The sequence below is a fragment of the Oncorhynchus clarkii genome, chromosome 29 (genome assembly GCF_045791955.1).
Source record: "Oncorhynchus clarkii lewisi isolate Uvic-CL-2024 chromosome 29, UVic_Ocla_1.0, whole genome shotgun sequence".
Classification (NCBI taxonomy): domain Eukaryota; kingdom Metazoa; phylum Chordata; class Actinopteri; order Salmoniformes; family Salmonidae; genus Oncorhynchus; species Oncorhynchus clarkii.
The window spans coordinates 14,370,057-14,388,433 of record NC_092175.1 but is presented as its reverse complement, the minus strand read 5'-3'; the positions used below and the strand labels follow the sequence as shown (position 1 = coordinate 14,388,433).

Here is an 18,377-nt window from a genome sequence, read left to right as displayed (position 1 = left end):
AGCTAATTTGTCCTGGGATATAAACATTGAGTTGTTATTTTACCTGAAATGCACAAGGTCCTCTACTCCGACAATTAATCCACACAACTGAATAATTTCTAGTCCTCTCTCCTCCTCCTAGGCTTTTTCATCTTTGAACTTATATGGTGATTGGCATCTACACTTTCATAGTATTACCACGACAACTGGCAAAACATTACGTCTTTCAATCACCCACATGGGTATAACCAATGAGGAGATGGCACGTGGGTACCACGAGAGGCAGGACTTGCAGTGCGATCTGTTTCAGAAATAGGAACGACTTCTATTTTAGCCCATGGCAATGCAGACGCTCGTTGGCGTGCGCGAGCAGTGTGGGTGCAATAATTGAATAACATGGATTTCTACATTTATTTTGCGACATGAGCTGTCTGGTCAGCCTATAAGAGCAATAACTATTATGGGTGCTACAGTAAAAGTTTTGTAAGGAATACTCAGTAGGGTCAGTAGAATGTATATATGGTATCATTTCATGGGGCTCCAAATAATACATGTTGCTGGCCTTTTACTCCACCCATTTCATTGGAGGCCGAATCACATCACATGTGCGCTGACTACACTAGTCATCCTTGGTTTATGCATTGTTGTGAACACATACAATCCTATTTTGTTTTATGTAGTGCTTATGAAGGCTTATGAAGGCTTTATGAAACCTTTATAAGTGGCACGTCATTTAAAGTGGGATCAAAATGAATACTTTTCCTAGGGCACTAATTATAGGCTACAGTTGCCAGGCCCATTGTGAAATTATAAATGATGTTACATTCATAGTGTTTTGGGCTATGTAAGTTATAGCAGGGATAACATGAGGTAACATGTATAAAGTATGCCTTTATGTGAGAAGATTGATGTGAACCCAGGTCTCCTGCTTATCAAAACACTCCCTTAGTCTACTCAGCCAGTCTGCAGGACTAAACTGTTGTGCTGAACCACCCTTGTTACATTCAGCACATTGGGTACCCAATTCAGACTTGAGATAAGTAGACTTAGCATGGACTCAATAAAACATGGATTTAAGTCAAAACATGTTTAAGTCCATGTTAAATCAACTCAAATCTCAAGTCGGAATAGGAATTCTGTAAGATGGCAAATTGATCTGGAATTTGTCACACTCAACCACACAGCAACTTACCATTTGAGGAACTTGGGCCCCCATATCAGAAGACAAATGTTTAGATTATTAAAGGCCAAATGTGAACTTCAAACACTGTGCTGCCCTACTGTTTAGAATTCCCCCAGTCTGGGAAATGGATTTGGAGGGAGGGGACTCAAGTCAGGTGTGCCATCTAGCAAACTCTATGGTCAAGTATTAAAAACAAGCAAGTTTGTGTACGCCACCACTGTATTCAGGTCCTTCACAAACTCAGGAAAGAACACACCAAACGTTCAGGTAATACTCTCCAAAACAACCCAAGAAAGTATGTGGCAATGGCAACAGAAAAGGAATTCACTCAACTAGACTCCCATTTACATTGTTTGGATTCAAAACACCATAATACAAAACACCATGCTTAGGAGCTTTGGAGAGAGGAAATGACTCCAAAATAGAAGGGTTCTAATTATGCACTAAACGGGACTCGAAACACCATAATAGTGTTGTCAACCTTTTACGCGTTAGTCTGTTGCAAGGTGTTGCACAATTCTTGATTAAGTGGTATTGCAACACACCGTGTCATGGTTCCGAACACTTTAGGGTGAATGGTTAAGTACATGTTAAATATGTCTCATAACCCCTTACACCCATGCGTTTCAAAACTCCAGCGAAGTTAAGGTTTCGTCTCAACACTGGGGGGGCAGCTCAGTTGCCTCTAGTTTTAATGTTACAAAACACATCATTTTAACAGTGTACTGTTAAGCAGGAGAGCAACTAGTAAATCATTTCCGATGCAAAAACTGAACTTAACTAATAATACTTCAGGCAAAAATAGTTAATAAATCCTAACATGGCCTGAGTGTATGATCCCGATATTGGAGGGTAATGGTAGATAACGGTAGCTACGGTAGCTATATAACGGTAGATAACGGTAGCTATTTCTACCTTTGTCATCCAGTGGAGGTATAGTCCTTTGTGCTGCAGGTGAGTTCCCCGCCTTGTTGAAGGCTGTGATAGTGAGGTGGTAGGCTGAGTGAGACAGGGCCAGTCGGAGTAGGGTCCTGCTGGTGTTGAAGGCCTCAATGGGGTCCTCTCCTGAGGCCTTCCCCACTGTCACACTGTAGCCCTCCGCTAACTCACTGGCTGCAAACTGGAATGCAAATTGTCGGTGCAAGGTTACAGGCCTACCCATAGATTTATACAACATGTGTCACGTATAGTGTAGTGCAATAAACTATTGTATTACTTTATACCTACAGCTGTTGTAGATATTGTGTTTATGAAGCATGCAGGTTAACTAACAAACATAGTATTGTATAAGTTACCTTCCATTTTATGATCACTAATCTACTTCCTTTGGTTTGTGGAAAATCTTCTACCATCTCAATGACAGGCTTATCAGTAAGTTCTAAAAAAGATTCAATGAAACGGACACGTTGTTTTTCGATGTTGAACGTCAGTAGATCAGTAGAGTAGAGAATTGATTGACTATTTTTGGTAAGACCATTGAAGATTTCTAAATTGCAGCTTTAGGTCAAAGGTAAACTCACCAGGTGGAACAGTGAAATTCTTGCTCCAGGGGCACTGGGTACATTTGTTGTTGGCCACACACTGTATTTGCACCACATAGGACAGTGAGGAGTTAAGATTACCCAGAGAGCACCTATTGCTATCTTTGGATTGCACTGGTGGCTATAGAGAACACAAATGAGAGGTTAGGTCAGTATACCTTAAGAGAAAAAAACTGTGTAAAGTTGTATATCCTACATGGTCTTCTCCAGTCTTGGAAAACTAGGTTAGATTTCCCGGACACAGATTAGGCCTAATCCTGGACTGAAGTGAATTTTCAATGAAGATTCTCCAATGACTAGGCTTAATCTGTGTTCAGGACTAGTCTTATTTTGTGACCGGTGAACTGGCCCCAAGAGTTTCACTATTCATGCCAGTTTGTTTCAAGTCTATAATCTATTTTATAACGGCCAAAATCAAGGAAACACCAACATTAAGTGTCTTAATAGGGCATTGGGCCACCACGAGCCAGATCAGCTTCAATGCACCTTGGCATAGATTCCATTAGTCTCTGGAACTCTATTGGAGAGATGCGACACAATTCTTCCATGGGAAATTCCATAATTTGGTGTTTTGTTGATGGTGGTGGAAAATGCTGTCTCAGGCGCCCATAAGGGTTCAATTGGGTTTCGATCTGGTGGCTGAGACACACACACACACATGCTTGAATGATTGTTTTTCTATCCTTGTGGGAACCAAACAATTGATTCTCATTCAAAATCCTATTTTTACTAATCCTAACCCATATCTCTAATTCTATCCCTAGCCTATCCCTAACTCTTAACCCTAACCCCTAACTCTTAACCCTAACCCCTAACTCTTAACCCTAACCCCTAACTCTAATTATAATCATAACTGTAACTCTAAACCTAACCACTAAGCCTAAAATAGCCTTTTTCCTTTTGGGGACTGGCGAAATGTCCCCGCTTGTCCAAATTTTCATTGTTTTATTATCCTTGTGATGTCTTCTGGTCCCCAGAATGGTAGTAAAACCAAAAGTGCACACACACATCATTTAAACCCCCTATGGTCCTTTGAAGTCCCCTTTTCAAAGTCTTCTTCTAGCCATGGTAGCCAAAATAATGGGCAACTGGGATACTTGTATACATGACTCAAAGCATGATGGGATGTTAATTGCTTAATAAACTCAGGAACCACAAGTGTGTGGTTGCCCAGTTACTCAAGTGTTTGCTTTATTTTGGCAATTACCTGCATCTCTTTATTAGCTGCATGTAGCCAGTACCTTTCAGATCTGACTTTTAAAGCCCACCTCTTTCCATGACTGGCTCTTCAGGTCCTTGTACCTCACAGAGTACAGCGCAATATATTTGTTCTCCTCCTTCCTCCAGGAGGCCTGGATATCCAGCTGTCTTGAATGGCGATTTAAGTCGACGTTAGATGGAGGGCCGCATCGAACTGCAATGTTAAGACAACATAGGCTATGTGATAACGTATCATTGTTATACTCTATTTTGATTCAGCAATAGATAAAAAGGACTGGTCACATCTTATGCTTGCTGTAAACCCATAGGCTATCCTTATGTCACATAATGGAAGGGAATAGATGCATAGATGATTAACATAAACAGACCCAATTGTTGAGGTGAACCTCTGAAAACGTTCTTTGTGCAGCTCTTCGGATCACTCTCGTCAAACACATGAGCCGTCATGTTGCGCTTTTTTGACAGATTATTAAAAGTCTGAGATGTACCTGATATGTTTGCATACATTTTGCAATGGTGAATCATTTTCCTGTGAAGAATATCAAATGGAATAGGATTTAGTATTTTATTATTTATTTTATGTATATGTTTTGCTATTTTGTCTAGTCTACAATGATACAATACAACCATAGAGAGACTTAAATTACTGTGCTATTGAATTCTGTTGATACTACTTACTGTTCTATAATGAGTGTGTATCTGTGTGTTTGGTAGACAAGATGCTTTCTAGGTGTCCACACACATTCCCAGCCATTCCTACTTAAGCCCATAGGTACAAAGCAAACTAATTCACGGACTCCCTCTGAAAAGAAAGGTTGAAAAGAGCAACAAGATTGTCACAATAAAGATTTATCAACCCTCTCAACTGTATCTGAACAAAATCTTAGTGGTTGGAATGGTTATGTCATTACCTTGGGATGTGACACAGTGTCCGTAATATGAAGAGATATTCTTGGACCCACAGGACACTGAAATGTACAGTATTGTCAATACATCATGTATCAAAAGATTTAATGATGTGACACCATAAATAAACAGAAGAAATAACAGATATTATGTCAAAATATAAAGTAAACATTTTCCAAGACCCTGTAAGGGGAATTTTTATGTTTGTGCTATTCTTATAACTAATTACTGTGTTCTATTCATGTGCTGTTCTATAAAGCAATATCTGTGTTCATGCAAGTGGCTGACTGTACAAATCACAACTATCAGTAGCTGCAATTTGGCAGTACGCCCAGACTTTGTTTTGAGAACAAACGAAAGATATCTCAGTTTCAAGATCTTGGCTTCGAGAGGAGAAACCTCGTGAGGTGTTGGTCTGTCAAATGTTATGAAACAGTATTGGTCGGTCACATGAATAGAACAAAACGGTAATGATGAATTAATTATGCAAATATAAGCTCTGTGTATAGCCGTATATAAAACAACTGTTGGGACTGCACTGGCAGAGGTTTCTGACAGACGTCTACTGTGGTGCATTGAGTTGGTTGGAACCTCTCCAGCGCACTGACAAATAAACAAAAATTAATTTAAGATTGACTTTGAGTGTCCCTGTGTAAGAATTTCCATGACAACTCTCTTTAGATACTAGGTACGCTGTATACGGTGATGCAATAACTACTTTGTACAAAGGAAACAGTGTTACCATAACAGAAATACCATATAAATCGTGTTGTGCTTTTACCATAGTTTCCAGACAACACTTACAGGAACATGGGTCCACACCCATGTCCTTTGGGTGCCTACTCTAATGCCAACAATAAGATCAGCTTTGTTGCAGAAATCATGCAAGAGGGTGATGGGTCAACTAAAACTAGTGTTGGGTAAGCTACTTTCAAATCATAGTTTACCAAACTAAATTCAGCGAAAAAATAAACGTCCTCTCACTGTCAACTGCGTTTATTTTCAGCAAACGTAACGTGTAAGTATTTGTATGAACGTAACAAGATTCAACAACTGAGACAAACTGAAGTTTGAAGTTCCACAGACATGGGACTAACAGAAATGGAATAATGTGTCCCTGAACAAAGGGGGGGGGGGGGGGGTCGCAATCAACAGTAACAGTCAATGCAGCTAGTGGCCACACCAGATACTAAGTACTGCGGTGCACCTCCTCATGGACTCCACCAGATTTTCCAGTTCTTGCTATGAGATGTTACCCCACTCTTCCACCAAGGCACCTGCAAGTTCCCAGACATTTCTGAGGGGAATGGCCCTAGCCCTCACCATCTGATCCAACAGGTCCCAGACGTGCTCAATGGGATTGAGATCCGGGCTCTTCGCTGGCCATGGCAGAACACTGCCATGTCTTGCAGGAAATCATGCACCGAATGAGCAGTATGGCGGAGGGTCATGCCAGGATGAGCCTGCAGGAAGGGTACCACATGAGGGAGGAGGATGTCTTGCCTGCAATGACAACAAGCTCAGTCCGATGATGCTGTGACACACTGCCCCAGACCATGACGGACCCTCCACCTCCAAATCGATCCCGCTCCAGAGTACAGGCCTCGGTGTAACGCTCATTCCTTCAATGATAAACACAAATCTGACCATCACCCCATGTGAGACAAAACCACGACTCGTCAGTGAAGACCACTTTTGCCAGTCGTCTGGTCCAGCGATGGTGGGTTTGTGCCCATAGGCGACGTTGTTGCCGGTGATGTCTGGTGAGGACCTGCCTTACAACAAGCCGAAAAGCCCTCAGTCCAGCCTCTCTCAGCCTATTGCGGACAGTCTAAGCATTGATGGAGGGATTGTGCGTTCCTGGTGTAACTCGGGCAGTTGTTGTTGCCATCCTGTACTTGCCCCGCATGTGTGATGTTCGGATGTACCGATCCTGTGCAAGTGTTGTTACACGTGCTCTGCCACTGTGAGAATGATCAGCTGTCCATACTGTCTCCCTGTAGCATTGACTTAGGTGTCTCACAGTAAGGCATTGCAATGTATTGCCCTGGCCACATCTGCAGTCCTCATGCCTCCTTGCAGCATGCCTAAGGCATGTTCACGCAGATGAGCAGGGACCCTGGCCATCTTTCTTTTGGTGTTTTTCAAAGTCAGTAGAAAGGCCTCTTTAGTGTCCTAAGTTTTCATAACTGTGACCTTAATTGCCTACCTGTTAACGACCATTCCACAGGTGCATGTTCATTGATTGTTTATGGTTCATTGAACAAGCATGGGAAACAGTGTTTAAACCCTTTACAATGAAGATCTGTGAAGTTATTTGGATTTTTACTAATTATCTTTGAAAGACAGGGTCCTGAAAAGGGACGTTTCTTTTTTCGCTGAGTTTAATAATTACTTCACACTTGAAGAAGTTAAGCTACACTAAAGCTACCCTTAAGATAAACATAGTTTACTTAACTAAAGATACTTTCAAATAATAGTACGCTACTTCGGGAAAAAATATAATATCTAAATCTACAATGTCATAGAATACAAATTGCAAGAACAGATGACTCTGGGGTCAAGTGATAACTCAGTGTGTTGTTTAGCCTATTAGTAAAGACAAAAACTACAGTGCCTTGCGAAAGTATTCGGCCCCCTTGAACTTTGCGACCTTTTGCCACATTTCAGGCTTCAAACATAAAGATATAAAACTGTATTTTTTTGTGAAGAATCAACAACAAGTGGGACACAATCATGAAGTGGAACGACATTTATTGGATATTTCAAACTTTTTTAACAAATCAAAAACTGAAAAATTGGGCGTGCAAAATTATTCAGCCCCTTTACTTTCAGTGCAGCAACTCTCTCCAGAAGTTCAGTGAGGATCTCTGAATGATCCAATGTTGACCTAAATGACTAATGATGATAAATACAATCCACCTGTGTGTAATCAAGTCTCCGTATAAATGCACCTGCACTGTGATAGTCTCAGAGGTCCGTTAAAAGCGCAGAGAGCATCATGAAGAACAAGGAACACACCAGGCAGGTCCGAGATACTGTTGTGAAGAAGTTTAAAGCCGGATTTGGATACAAAAAGATTTCCCAAGCTTTAAACATCCCAAGGAGCACTGTGCAAGCGATAATATTGAAATGGAAGGAGTATCAGACCACTGCAAATCTACCAAGACCTGGCCGTCCCTCTAAACTTTCAGCTCATACAAGGAGAAGACTGATCAGAGATGCAGCCAAGAGGCCCATGATCACTCTGGATGAACTGCAGAGATCTACAGCTGAGGTGGGAGACTCTGTCCATAGGACAACAATCAGTCAGTCGTATATTGCACAAATCTGGCCTTTATGGAAGAGTGGCAAGAAAGCCATTTCTTAAAGATATCCATAAAAAGTGTCGTTTCAAGTTTGCCACAAGCCACCTGGGAGACACACCAAACATGTGGAAGAAGGTGCTCTGGTCAGATGAAACCAAAATGGAACTTTTTGGCAACAATGCAAAACGTTATGTTTGGCGTAAAAGCAACACAGCTGAACACACCATCCCCACTGTCAAACATGGTGGTGGCAGCATCATGGTTTGGGCCTGCTTTTCTTCAGCAGGGACAGGGAAGATGGTTAAAATTGATGGGAAGATGGATGGAGCCAAATACAGGACCATTCTGGAAGAAAACCTGATGGAGTCTGCAAAAGACCTGAGACTGGGACGGAGATTTGTCTTCCAACAAGACAATGATCCAAAACATAAAGCAAAATCTACAATGGAATGGTTCAAAAATAAACATATCCAGGTGTTAGAATGGCCAAGTCAAAGTCCAGACCTGAATCCAATCGAGAATCTGTGGAAAGAACTGAAAACTGCTGTTCACAAATGCTCTCCATCCAACCTCACTGAGCTCGAGCTGTTTTGCAAGGAGGAATGGGAAAAAATGTCAGTCTCTCGATGTGCAAAACTGATAGAGACATACCCCAAGCGACTTACAGCTGTAATCGCAGCAAAAGGTGGCGCTACAAAGTATTAACTTAAGGGGGCTGAATAATTTTGCACGCCCAATTTTTCAGTTTTTGATTTGTTAAAAAAGTTTGAAATATCCAATAATGTCGTTCCACTTCATGATTGTGTCCCACTTGTTGTTGATTCTTCACAAAAAAATACAGTTTTATATCTTTATGTTTGAAGCCTGAAATGTGGCAAAAGGTCGCAAAGTTCAAGGGGGCCGAATACTTTCGCAAGGCACTGTATGTGTCAAGTGAGAATTAAGCAGGTCTGATGCCGAAAAACAAAGAAAATGATTGCCTATTTCACCCAGATTTTCTTCTCTTTTTGCAAAATAGCAATAGGTAGTTCCAGTAGTTAGCTGCACCGCTACATGGCACAAAAGTAATGAACTACTGAAAACACTGCCAAGTTTTTAGTTTAGTTAATTTAGCACCAAGCTACTGCAAAATGCATTATAATTACTATTTGAACTTCATATAGTTCACTACTCCACAAAACTGATTAAAACACATTTCTTACTTTTAACGTTACCCCCCCAAAAAACACTGGACCTACATATATGTGTATGTACACACACATATGTATGTATATATGCACTATGTCACTATATATGCACGCCTTTGCATTTATGTTTTGTTTTAAACAGTGTTTTGTCTGGAAGACATTATCTAAGAATAGTTCAAACATACCTGGAGAAACTTGGAGAGGGGAACAGAGTGTGGTAAAATATTCAAAGAGAACACCTAAAAAAAAGGGACAGCAGTATTCAAGACAGCAGTATTCAAGACAGCAGTAACCAAGACAGCAGTAACCAAAACAGCAGTAACAGATAATCGAAGATCGTCATCATTCCTGGGACACCTGCTTACTCAAAATTAGATATACTGAGTGGAGGAGTCTAGAATGAGGAAATAGTTCAAAAGACAACCTCATTGACATACAGTAGATTGGGGAATGGAGGATGGGATACACCATGTGCTGGAAATGTACATTTCTTAGATGTAGTCTTTAGACTTTTACAGAATTCATGTGGAGATTTTTAAATTTTCTGTAAAATGTTCTAACACAAAATGAGAAGAAAAGTACTTACCAAAGAGTAAGTAGGGCAGAGGTTTGTGCAGAAAATGCATTGTTGGTCTTTGTGTCTCATAGAATAGAGCTCCAAGTCACAGCATCACATTCATAGCCATATTTGATGTCTGACTGGTTTTGTGTCTGACAGCCAAGAAGGTCTGTGTGGTGTTGAAGTGGCTTGATGAGCAGTAGCTAACCATTCATGTGTGCTCACCACCCACATGCGCAAGCCCACAGAAAGAGAGCAAGAGAGAGAAAAAAATGAAAATCTATCTGGATGAGTTCTCTTTTCTATTCAGAACAAATGACTGGTATGAACTGAGTGTTACTCAGACAAAGAAATAGCCCAAGTTTCAGCTATTTCAGGATTTCTAACAAGTTCTCTCTCTGCTTTCAAGGAATTGTATTCGCAATTCTCTGAAAAACAACAAATACCCACTAATAACACAACACTGAGCGTCACAGCTTTGCACAGACCTTTGCAGGGGCAAGTGCTTAAAGTGAACAAAAAAAAAGTTTAACTCAAATTGCTTACAGTCATAATTATCTACTACTCACTTCGACAAATTTCTCTCTCTCTCTCTATATATATATATATATATATACACTGCTCAAAAAAATAAAGGGAACACTAAAATAACACATCCTAGATCTGAATGAATTAAATATTCTTATGAAATACTTTTTTCTTTACATAGTTGAATGTGCTGACAACAAAATCACACAAATTATCAATGGAAATCAAATTTATCAACCCATGGAGGTCTGGATTTGGAGTCACACTCAAAATTAAAGTGGAAAACCACACTACAGGCTGATCCAACTTTGATGTAATGTCCTTAAAACAAGTCAAAATGAGGCTCAGTAGTGTGTGTGGCCTCCACGTGCCTGTATGACCTCCCTACAACGTCTGGGCATGCTCCTGATGAGGTGGCGGATGGTCTCCTGAGGGATCTCCTCCCAGACCTGGACTAAAGCATCCGCCAACTCCTGGACAGTTTGTGGTGCAACGTGGCGTTGGTGGATGGAGCGAGACATGAAGACATGATGACATGGGGTCTGAGAACGTTCTGCTGCCTGCAACATCCTCCAGCATGACCGGTTTGGCGGTGGGTCAGTCATCGTGTGGGGTGTCATTTCTTTGGGGGGCCGCACAGCCCTCCATGTGCTCGCCAGAGGTAGCCTGACTGCCATTAGGTACCGAGATGAGATCCTCAGACCCCTTGTGAGACCATATGCTGGTGAGGTTGGCCCTGGGTTCCTCCTAATGCAAGACAATGCTAGACCTCATGTGGCTGGAGTGTGTCAGCAGTTCCTGCAAGAGGAAGGCATTGATGCTATGGACTGGCCCGCCCGTTCCCCAGACCTGAATCCAATTGAGCACATCTGGGACATCATGTCTCGCTCCATCCATCAGAACATTGTCTTAGTGTTTTAATAGTTGACAAATTAACACACACACACACACAGTATATATATTTACACACACACGTTTGTTTTACTATTCTTGTGGGGACCAAACAATTGATTCCCATTCAAAATCCTATTTTCCATATCCCTAACCCTAACGCTTAACCTAACCTAACCGTAACCCCAAACCCCTAACCCTGACTCCTAACCCCGAACCCATAACACTAACACTAAGTCTAACCGTAACCCTAACCCCTAAGCCTAAAATTGACTTTTTCCATGTGGAGACCGGGGAAATGTCCCCACTTGGCCAAATTTTCCTTGTTTTTCTGCTCATTAGGAAATGTGTTGATGATGTTGTACCCCAATAACAATCCGGACATAACCCATCCAAAATTCCTGAATGAATGGAGATATTCGTACCATGCTTAGAACCCGTACTGCAGCAGAACAAACCAAGATGACTCTGTGGCTCGCAACACATACAAGGCAAGCAGGTACGAGCTACGGAAATCCATTCGGGATGCAAAAAGACAATACAGACTCAAACTTGAATTGATGTTTGAGGCCATCTCGGACTACAAATGCAAATCCAGCTGTGTGGTGCCCAACGATGACTCCCTCCCAGACGACATTAACACATTTTATTCTTGCTTCGAGGCAGACGATGCCGATCCATCCAGGAAGACTCTCGCTTCCCTGGTACGACCAGGTGCTTTCTCTCTCCGAGGCTGACGTAACACATCGGGACAAGAGGAACACCTATGTGAAAGTACTGTTCTTTGACTACAGTTCAGCATTCAACACTGTTGTTCCCTCCAAGTTCGACAACAAGCTCAGAGCCCTGGACACCTCCATCTGCAACTGGATCCTTGAGTTCCTGACGGGCCTCCCCCAGGAACAATATTTGTATTTGTATTTATTAGGGATCCCCATTAGCTGCTGCCAAGGGGTCCAAACATATTAAAGCACTTACATTACATATACAACAAAATATAAAACAGTGCATCATGTAACATTGTTACACCACCGCATATCTACAACACAAAATGTTTAAACCACCATACAACAATATCGCAATGTATACATGTGTCTGTACCTTTGTTTGTGTCTCTTCACAGTCCCCGTTGTTCCATAAGGTGTATTTTTACCAGGTTTTAAAAAATCTGATTCAACTGCTTGCATCAGTTACCTGATGCGGAATATAGTTCCATATAGTCATGGCTCTATGTAGTACTGTGCGCCTCCCATAGTCTGTTCTGGACTTGGGGACTGTGAAGAGACCTCTGGTGGCATGTCTTGTGGGGTATGCATGGGTGGCCGAGCTGTGTGCAAGTATTTTAAACAGACATTTCTGTACATTCAGCTTGTCAACACCTCTTACAAAAACAAGTAGTGATGAAGTCAATCTCTCTTCCACTTTGAGCCATGAGAGATGTATATGCATGTCACTAATGTTACTTTTAATAATGTGTACTTTTAAGGGCCAGCCATGCTGCCCTGTTCTGAGCCAATTGCAATTTTCCTCAGTCCCTCTTCGTGGTACCTGACCACATGACTGAACAGTAGTCCAGATGCGACAAAACTAGGGCCTATAGGACCTGCCTTGTTGATAGTGTTGTTAAGAAGGCAGAGCAGTGATTTATTATGGACAGACTTCTCCCCATCTTAGCTACTGTTGTATCAATAGGTTTTGACCATGACAGTTTACAACCCAGGGTTACTCCAAGCAGTTTAGTCACATCAACTTGCTCAATTTCCACATTATTCATTATTAGATGAAGTTGAGGTTTAGTGAATGATTTGTCCAAAATACAATGCTTTTAGTTTCGGAAATATTTAGGACTTACTTATTCCTTGCCACCCATTTTGAAACTGTTGCAGTCATTTCAGTTGCTTTAGTAGCTGACGTATAGTGTTGAGTCATTCGCATACATAGACACACTGGCTTTGCTCAAAGCCACTGGCATGTCAAACACTATTTTTTTTCTCCAGAGATTTACTAAAAGGTTGGTAACAGGCTGATTGTTTGGCTATTTGAGCCATTAAAGGGGGCTTTACTATTCTTGGGTAGCTTTAGCTTCCCTCCAGGCCTGAGGGCACACACTTTGGTGAGGGTAGGAAACAACACATACGCCACGCTGACCCTTAACACGGGGTCCCTCAGGGGTACACCCACGACTGCGTGGCCGCGCACGACTCCAACACCATCATTAAGTTTGCTGACAACACGACGGTGGTAGGCCTGATCACCGAAGATGATGAGGCAGCCTATAGGGAGGAGGTCAGTGACCTGGCAGTGTGGTGCCAAGACAACAACCTCTACTTCAATGTCAGCAAAACAAAGGAGTTGATTGTGGACTACAGGAAACAGAGGGCTGAGCAATATTGTTCCCTCATTGGACGGTGTATACCATGTGCATCCCTTACATAGGACTATAAAACTTGAAACACAAACACACACACGCACTGCAGTGGTGGCTGGTGGGAGGAGCTATAGGAGGAAGGGGTCATTGTAATGGCTGGAATGGAATAAAATGGTATCAAACATATGGAAACCACATGTTTGACTCTGTTCCATTTATACCCTTCCAGCCATTACAATGGGCCCGTCTTCCTATAGCTCCTCCCACCAGCCTCCACTGGCCTACTGTAGGCTACTGTGTGTTCTTCCGGGCTGAACTGTCCTTACAGTGAGGACACACAGGAAGAGGCATATTCACACTTCACAGGCTTCAGTTAGCATGAAGAGGCCCCTACTGGACCTCATGACCTCAGTCAGAAAGTAATTCACCGCAACATGAAGGGTATACACACAAATAGGCCAAAATAGGGAAGTTGGCCTTTCAACTGTTATATATTGTTCACTTACTTACAATACCTACCGATACAGACCTAATGTCATCCAGCCGGTTCTCTCTCAGCAATTGAGACAGGGGACAAGGTTAATAGATCTGACCTGTTCTATGTACACACTCACTGTAATTCATGGGGGTTATTTTTTGTTTCCCTTTAAGGTCTTGTTACTATCAAATCAAATGTATTTATATAGCCCTTCTTACATCAGCTGATATCTCAAAGTGCTGTCTGCTTCTTGTGCTGTGAGAATGCATGTTTGATTTTGTTAAACAGGTTCTGTGTGGCCATTCTTTGGCTGATTGGTCTGGTATTTTGAAGCTAAAACATGAGCATGCCCTACCGAAGGTCGTTGCTTGGTCGGATCAGCTATTAGTCCCAAACCTTTTATTTGTATTTTATTTCACCTTTATTTAACCAGGTAGGTCAGTTGAGAACAAGTTCTCATTTACAACTGTGACCTGGCCAAGATAAAGTGAAGCACTGTGACAAAAACAACAAAGGGATGGGATAAAAAAATTTACAGTCAATAACTGTCACGCCCTGACCTTAGAGAGCCTTTTTATTTCTCTATTTGGTTAGGTCGGAGTGTGATTTGGGTGGGCATTCTAGTTTTTCTATTTCTTTGTTGGCCGGGTATGGTTCCGAGGGAGCTGTCTATTGTTGCCTCTGATTGGGGATCATACTTAGGCAGTCTTTTTTCCACCTTTAGTTTGTGGGATCTTGTTTTTGCATAGTTGCTGTCTAGCACTGCAGAACTATATGTTCGGTTTTGTATTTTGTTGTTTTTTCGGTGAAATTTAAAATAAAGGAAACATTTACGCCTACCACTCTGCACCTTGGTCCAATCCATCTTTCAACGAACGTAACAATAACACAATAGAAAAATCTAGATACATTGTGGGTGAATGTAGTAAGATTAGGGAGGTAAGGCAATAAGTAGGACATAGTGGCGAAATAATTACAATTTAGCATTAACACTGGAGGGATAGATATGCAGATGATGATGGGCAAGTAGAGATACTGGGGTGCTAAAGAGCAAAAAAAAATAACAATATGGGCTATTTACAGATGGGCTGTGTACAGGTACAGTGATCGGTAAGCTGCTCTGACAGTTGATGCTTAAAGTTAGTGATGGAGATATAAGACTCCAGCTTCAGTGATTTTTGCAATTCGTTCCAGTCATTGGCAGCAGAGAACTGGAAGGAAAGTCGGCCAAAAGAGGTGTTGGCTTTGGAGATGACTAGTGAAATATACTTGCTGGAGCGCGTGCTACGGGTGGTGTTGCTATGGTGACCAGTGAGCTGAGATAAGGCGGGGCTTTACCTAGCAGACTTATAGATGACCTGAAGCCAGTGGGATTGGTGACGAATATGTAGCGAGGGCCAGCCAACGAGAGCATACAGGTCACAGTGGTGGGCAGTATATGGGGCATTGGTGACAAAACGGATGGCACTGTGATAGACTACATCCAGTTTGCTGAGTAGAGTGTTGGAAGATATTTTGTAAATGACATCGCCGAAGTCAAGGATCGGTAGGATAGTCAGTTTTATGAGGGTATGTTTGGCAGCATGAGTGAAGGAGGCTTTGTTGCGAAATAGGAAGCCGATTCTAGATTTAATTTTGGATTGGAGATGTTTAATCTCGGTCTGGAAGGTGAGTTTACAGTCTAACCAGACACCTATGTATTTTTAGTTGTCCACATATTCTCGGTCAGAACCGTCCAGAGTAGTGATGCTAGTCGGGTGGGAGGGTTCGGGCAGCGATCGATTGAAGAGAATGCATTTAGTTTTACTTGCATTTAAGAGCAGTTGGAGGACACAGAAGAAGTGTTGTATGGCATTAAAGCTCGTTTGGAGGTTTGTTAACACAGTGTCCAAAGAAAGGCCAGATGTATACAGAATGGTGTCGTCTGCGTAGAGGTGGATCAGAGAATCACCAGCAGCAAGAGCGACATCATTGAAATATGCAGAGAAAAGAGTTGGCTCGAGAATTGAACCCTGTGGCACCCCCATAGAGACTGCCAGAGGTCTGGACAACAGGCCCTCTGATTTGACACACTGAACTCTATCTGAGAAGTAGTTGGTGAACCAGGTGAGGCAGTCATTTGAGAAACCAAGGCTGTTGAGTCTGCCGATAAGAATGCGGTGATTGACAGAGTCGAAAGCCTTGGCCAGGTCGATGAAGACGGCTGTGGCGGTTATAATATCGTTTAGAACCTTGAGCATGGCTGAGGTGCACCCATGACCAGCTCGGAAACCGGATTGCATAGTGGAGAAGGTACGGTGGGTTTCGAAATGGTCGGTGATCTGTTTGTTAACTTGGCTTTCGAAGACTTTAGAAAGGGCAGGGCAGGATGGATATAGGTCTGTATCAGTTTGGGTCTAGAGTGTCTCCCCCTTTGAAGAGGGGGATGACCGCGGCAGCTTTCCAATCTTTAGGGATCTCAGACGATACAAAAGAGAGGTTGAACAAGCTAGTAATAGGACAAGCTAGTAACTTGATTCCAGTCAGTTGAGAAGGGCCAATATATTATCACTTCCATATCATACTTTCCATTAGTAAGTCATTTCTAACTAAAATGTGGTTTCATATAAAAGGAGATCACACACTTGGATAAGGTTCTGAGAAAACCGAAACCTTAACACAGAAATGTCCCTGTTTAGTGTGCTCTACTCTCTTCATTGTAAACTCAAAACTGCTGCACTTGCTGACAGGGGAGAAGTAAAGAAGTCATTGTACAGTAATTCAGCTTTTTGTATTTTTGTTACTGTATCTGATGTTCATTGTTGATTGGTGGCAGAAGTTGCCCGAAAGCACCTTTTTGAACAATGTAAATATACTCATTTTGGGTTGGATCTGGAATGTTGCATTTAGAGGCACATCTCACAGTGTTGTAGTTGCAGGTTAACGCAAGTAAACACAGTTTTTCGGCTTTTTCTTTGCCAAACAGTTTACCCACCTTTTGCAGAAGAATGCATTGAAAGTATCGGAAGAGTTACTTTTTTCAACATGATCGGAGATCGGAGTTTAGCCACCTATTTTTTTTTTACTACTACATCACTGAGTGGCATATGAAAATGTATAGGGTTAATTTTGAACATGTCTTCATTTTTAACCCCTGTCTAAAAATGGTGGTCCCTGTACAGCACACAAGAAGAGAGGACCCTCGCTGAGTTACTCATTGAAACTAAACTAATTTCTAAACTGATTTGTGCTAAATTAGCAAAAGCGTGTGTGTTTGAAATTCCCCACCCAAATACTGTACTTATCAAACTGGAAATCAGTGTCATGTGTGGGTGACTAAAAGATCATGTAGCAAGATAAGTGGGTTGTTGTTAGAAACTGCTGGTCTTTCTTGAGAACAGGATATCGTAACCTTCTGAAGAGTTATAACAGCTCACTTTGAAGTGTATACCATAATGCCAATGCTTTTAGGAGAGCATAGTAATCTTCACATACCTTATTGATGATGGAACCTGTGATGGAACTTATGAAATCTTCCTAATGACTGTAGTTAGTTAGTACTTTCATTTTTTTTTTCAATTGTGGAGAGAGTATGATTAAACTATAAACCCAATGTGTGATTCAAAATGGAGGGAACATGGTAAGACAATAAGATTCCAAAATACATTTCCTTCTCTGGCTAATGAGGAAAGTGAGTGAGGAAAATGTGAGGTCTTATGTTATGCATATGAGGATTTACTGATCATCTTTAGGAGATTACTGTAAAATCAACACTCATAACTCAGACTATTAATACAACTAAAAAGAGGCCTGAATAGTCTACAATATTTTTCAATCTTAGTTTATTTAGCAAATGTACTAAACTCTAATTATTGTCGGATTTTGTACATACAATTAGAAAGCAAAAACAAGTTGTTCATATATGTGTCTACATAGAAGAGAACTAAGACAAAACTGTGAAATAAGTTAACAGTGCATTTCGAAAGTATTCAGACCCCTTGACTTTTTACAGCTACAGCTGTAGCTGCTACTACAGCTTTATTTTAAAATGGATTAAATAGTTCCCCCCCCCCCAATCTACACACATTACCCCATAATGACAAAGTAAAAACAGGTTTTTTGAAATGTTTCCATATTTATAAATATAAGAATAAATGAAATCACAATTACATAAGTATTCAGACCCTTTACTCAGTACTTTGTTGAAGAACCTTTGGCAGCGATTACAGCCTTGATTCTTCTCGGGTAT

At 41.5% G+C, this 18,377-nt stretch overlaps 1 protein-coding gene across 1 annotated transcript; it reads right to left on the bottom strand.

The window, feature by feature from the left end:
• Positions 1–1,818: 1,818 nt before the first annotated feature.
• On the bottom strand, positions 1,819–4,371 carry LOC139388143 (interleukin-31 receptor subunit alpha-like). Its single transcript, XM_071134724.1, has 7 exons — positions 4,311–4,371; positions 3,959–4,117; positions 3,190–3,296; positions 2,683–2,824; positions 2,458–2,540; positions 2,078–2,282; positions 1,819–1,847 (listed from the first exon to the last, which is right to left on the bottom strand). Exons 1-7 carry the CDS (start codon positions 4,369–4,371, stop codon positions 1,819–1,821), a joined length of 786 nt encoding a protein of 261 aa, XP_070990825.1.
• Between the last annotated feature and the right edge of the window lie 14,006 nt (positions 4,372–18,377).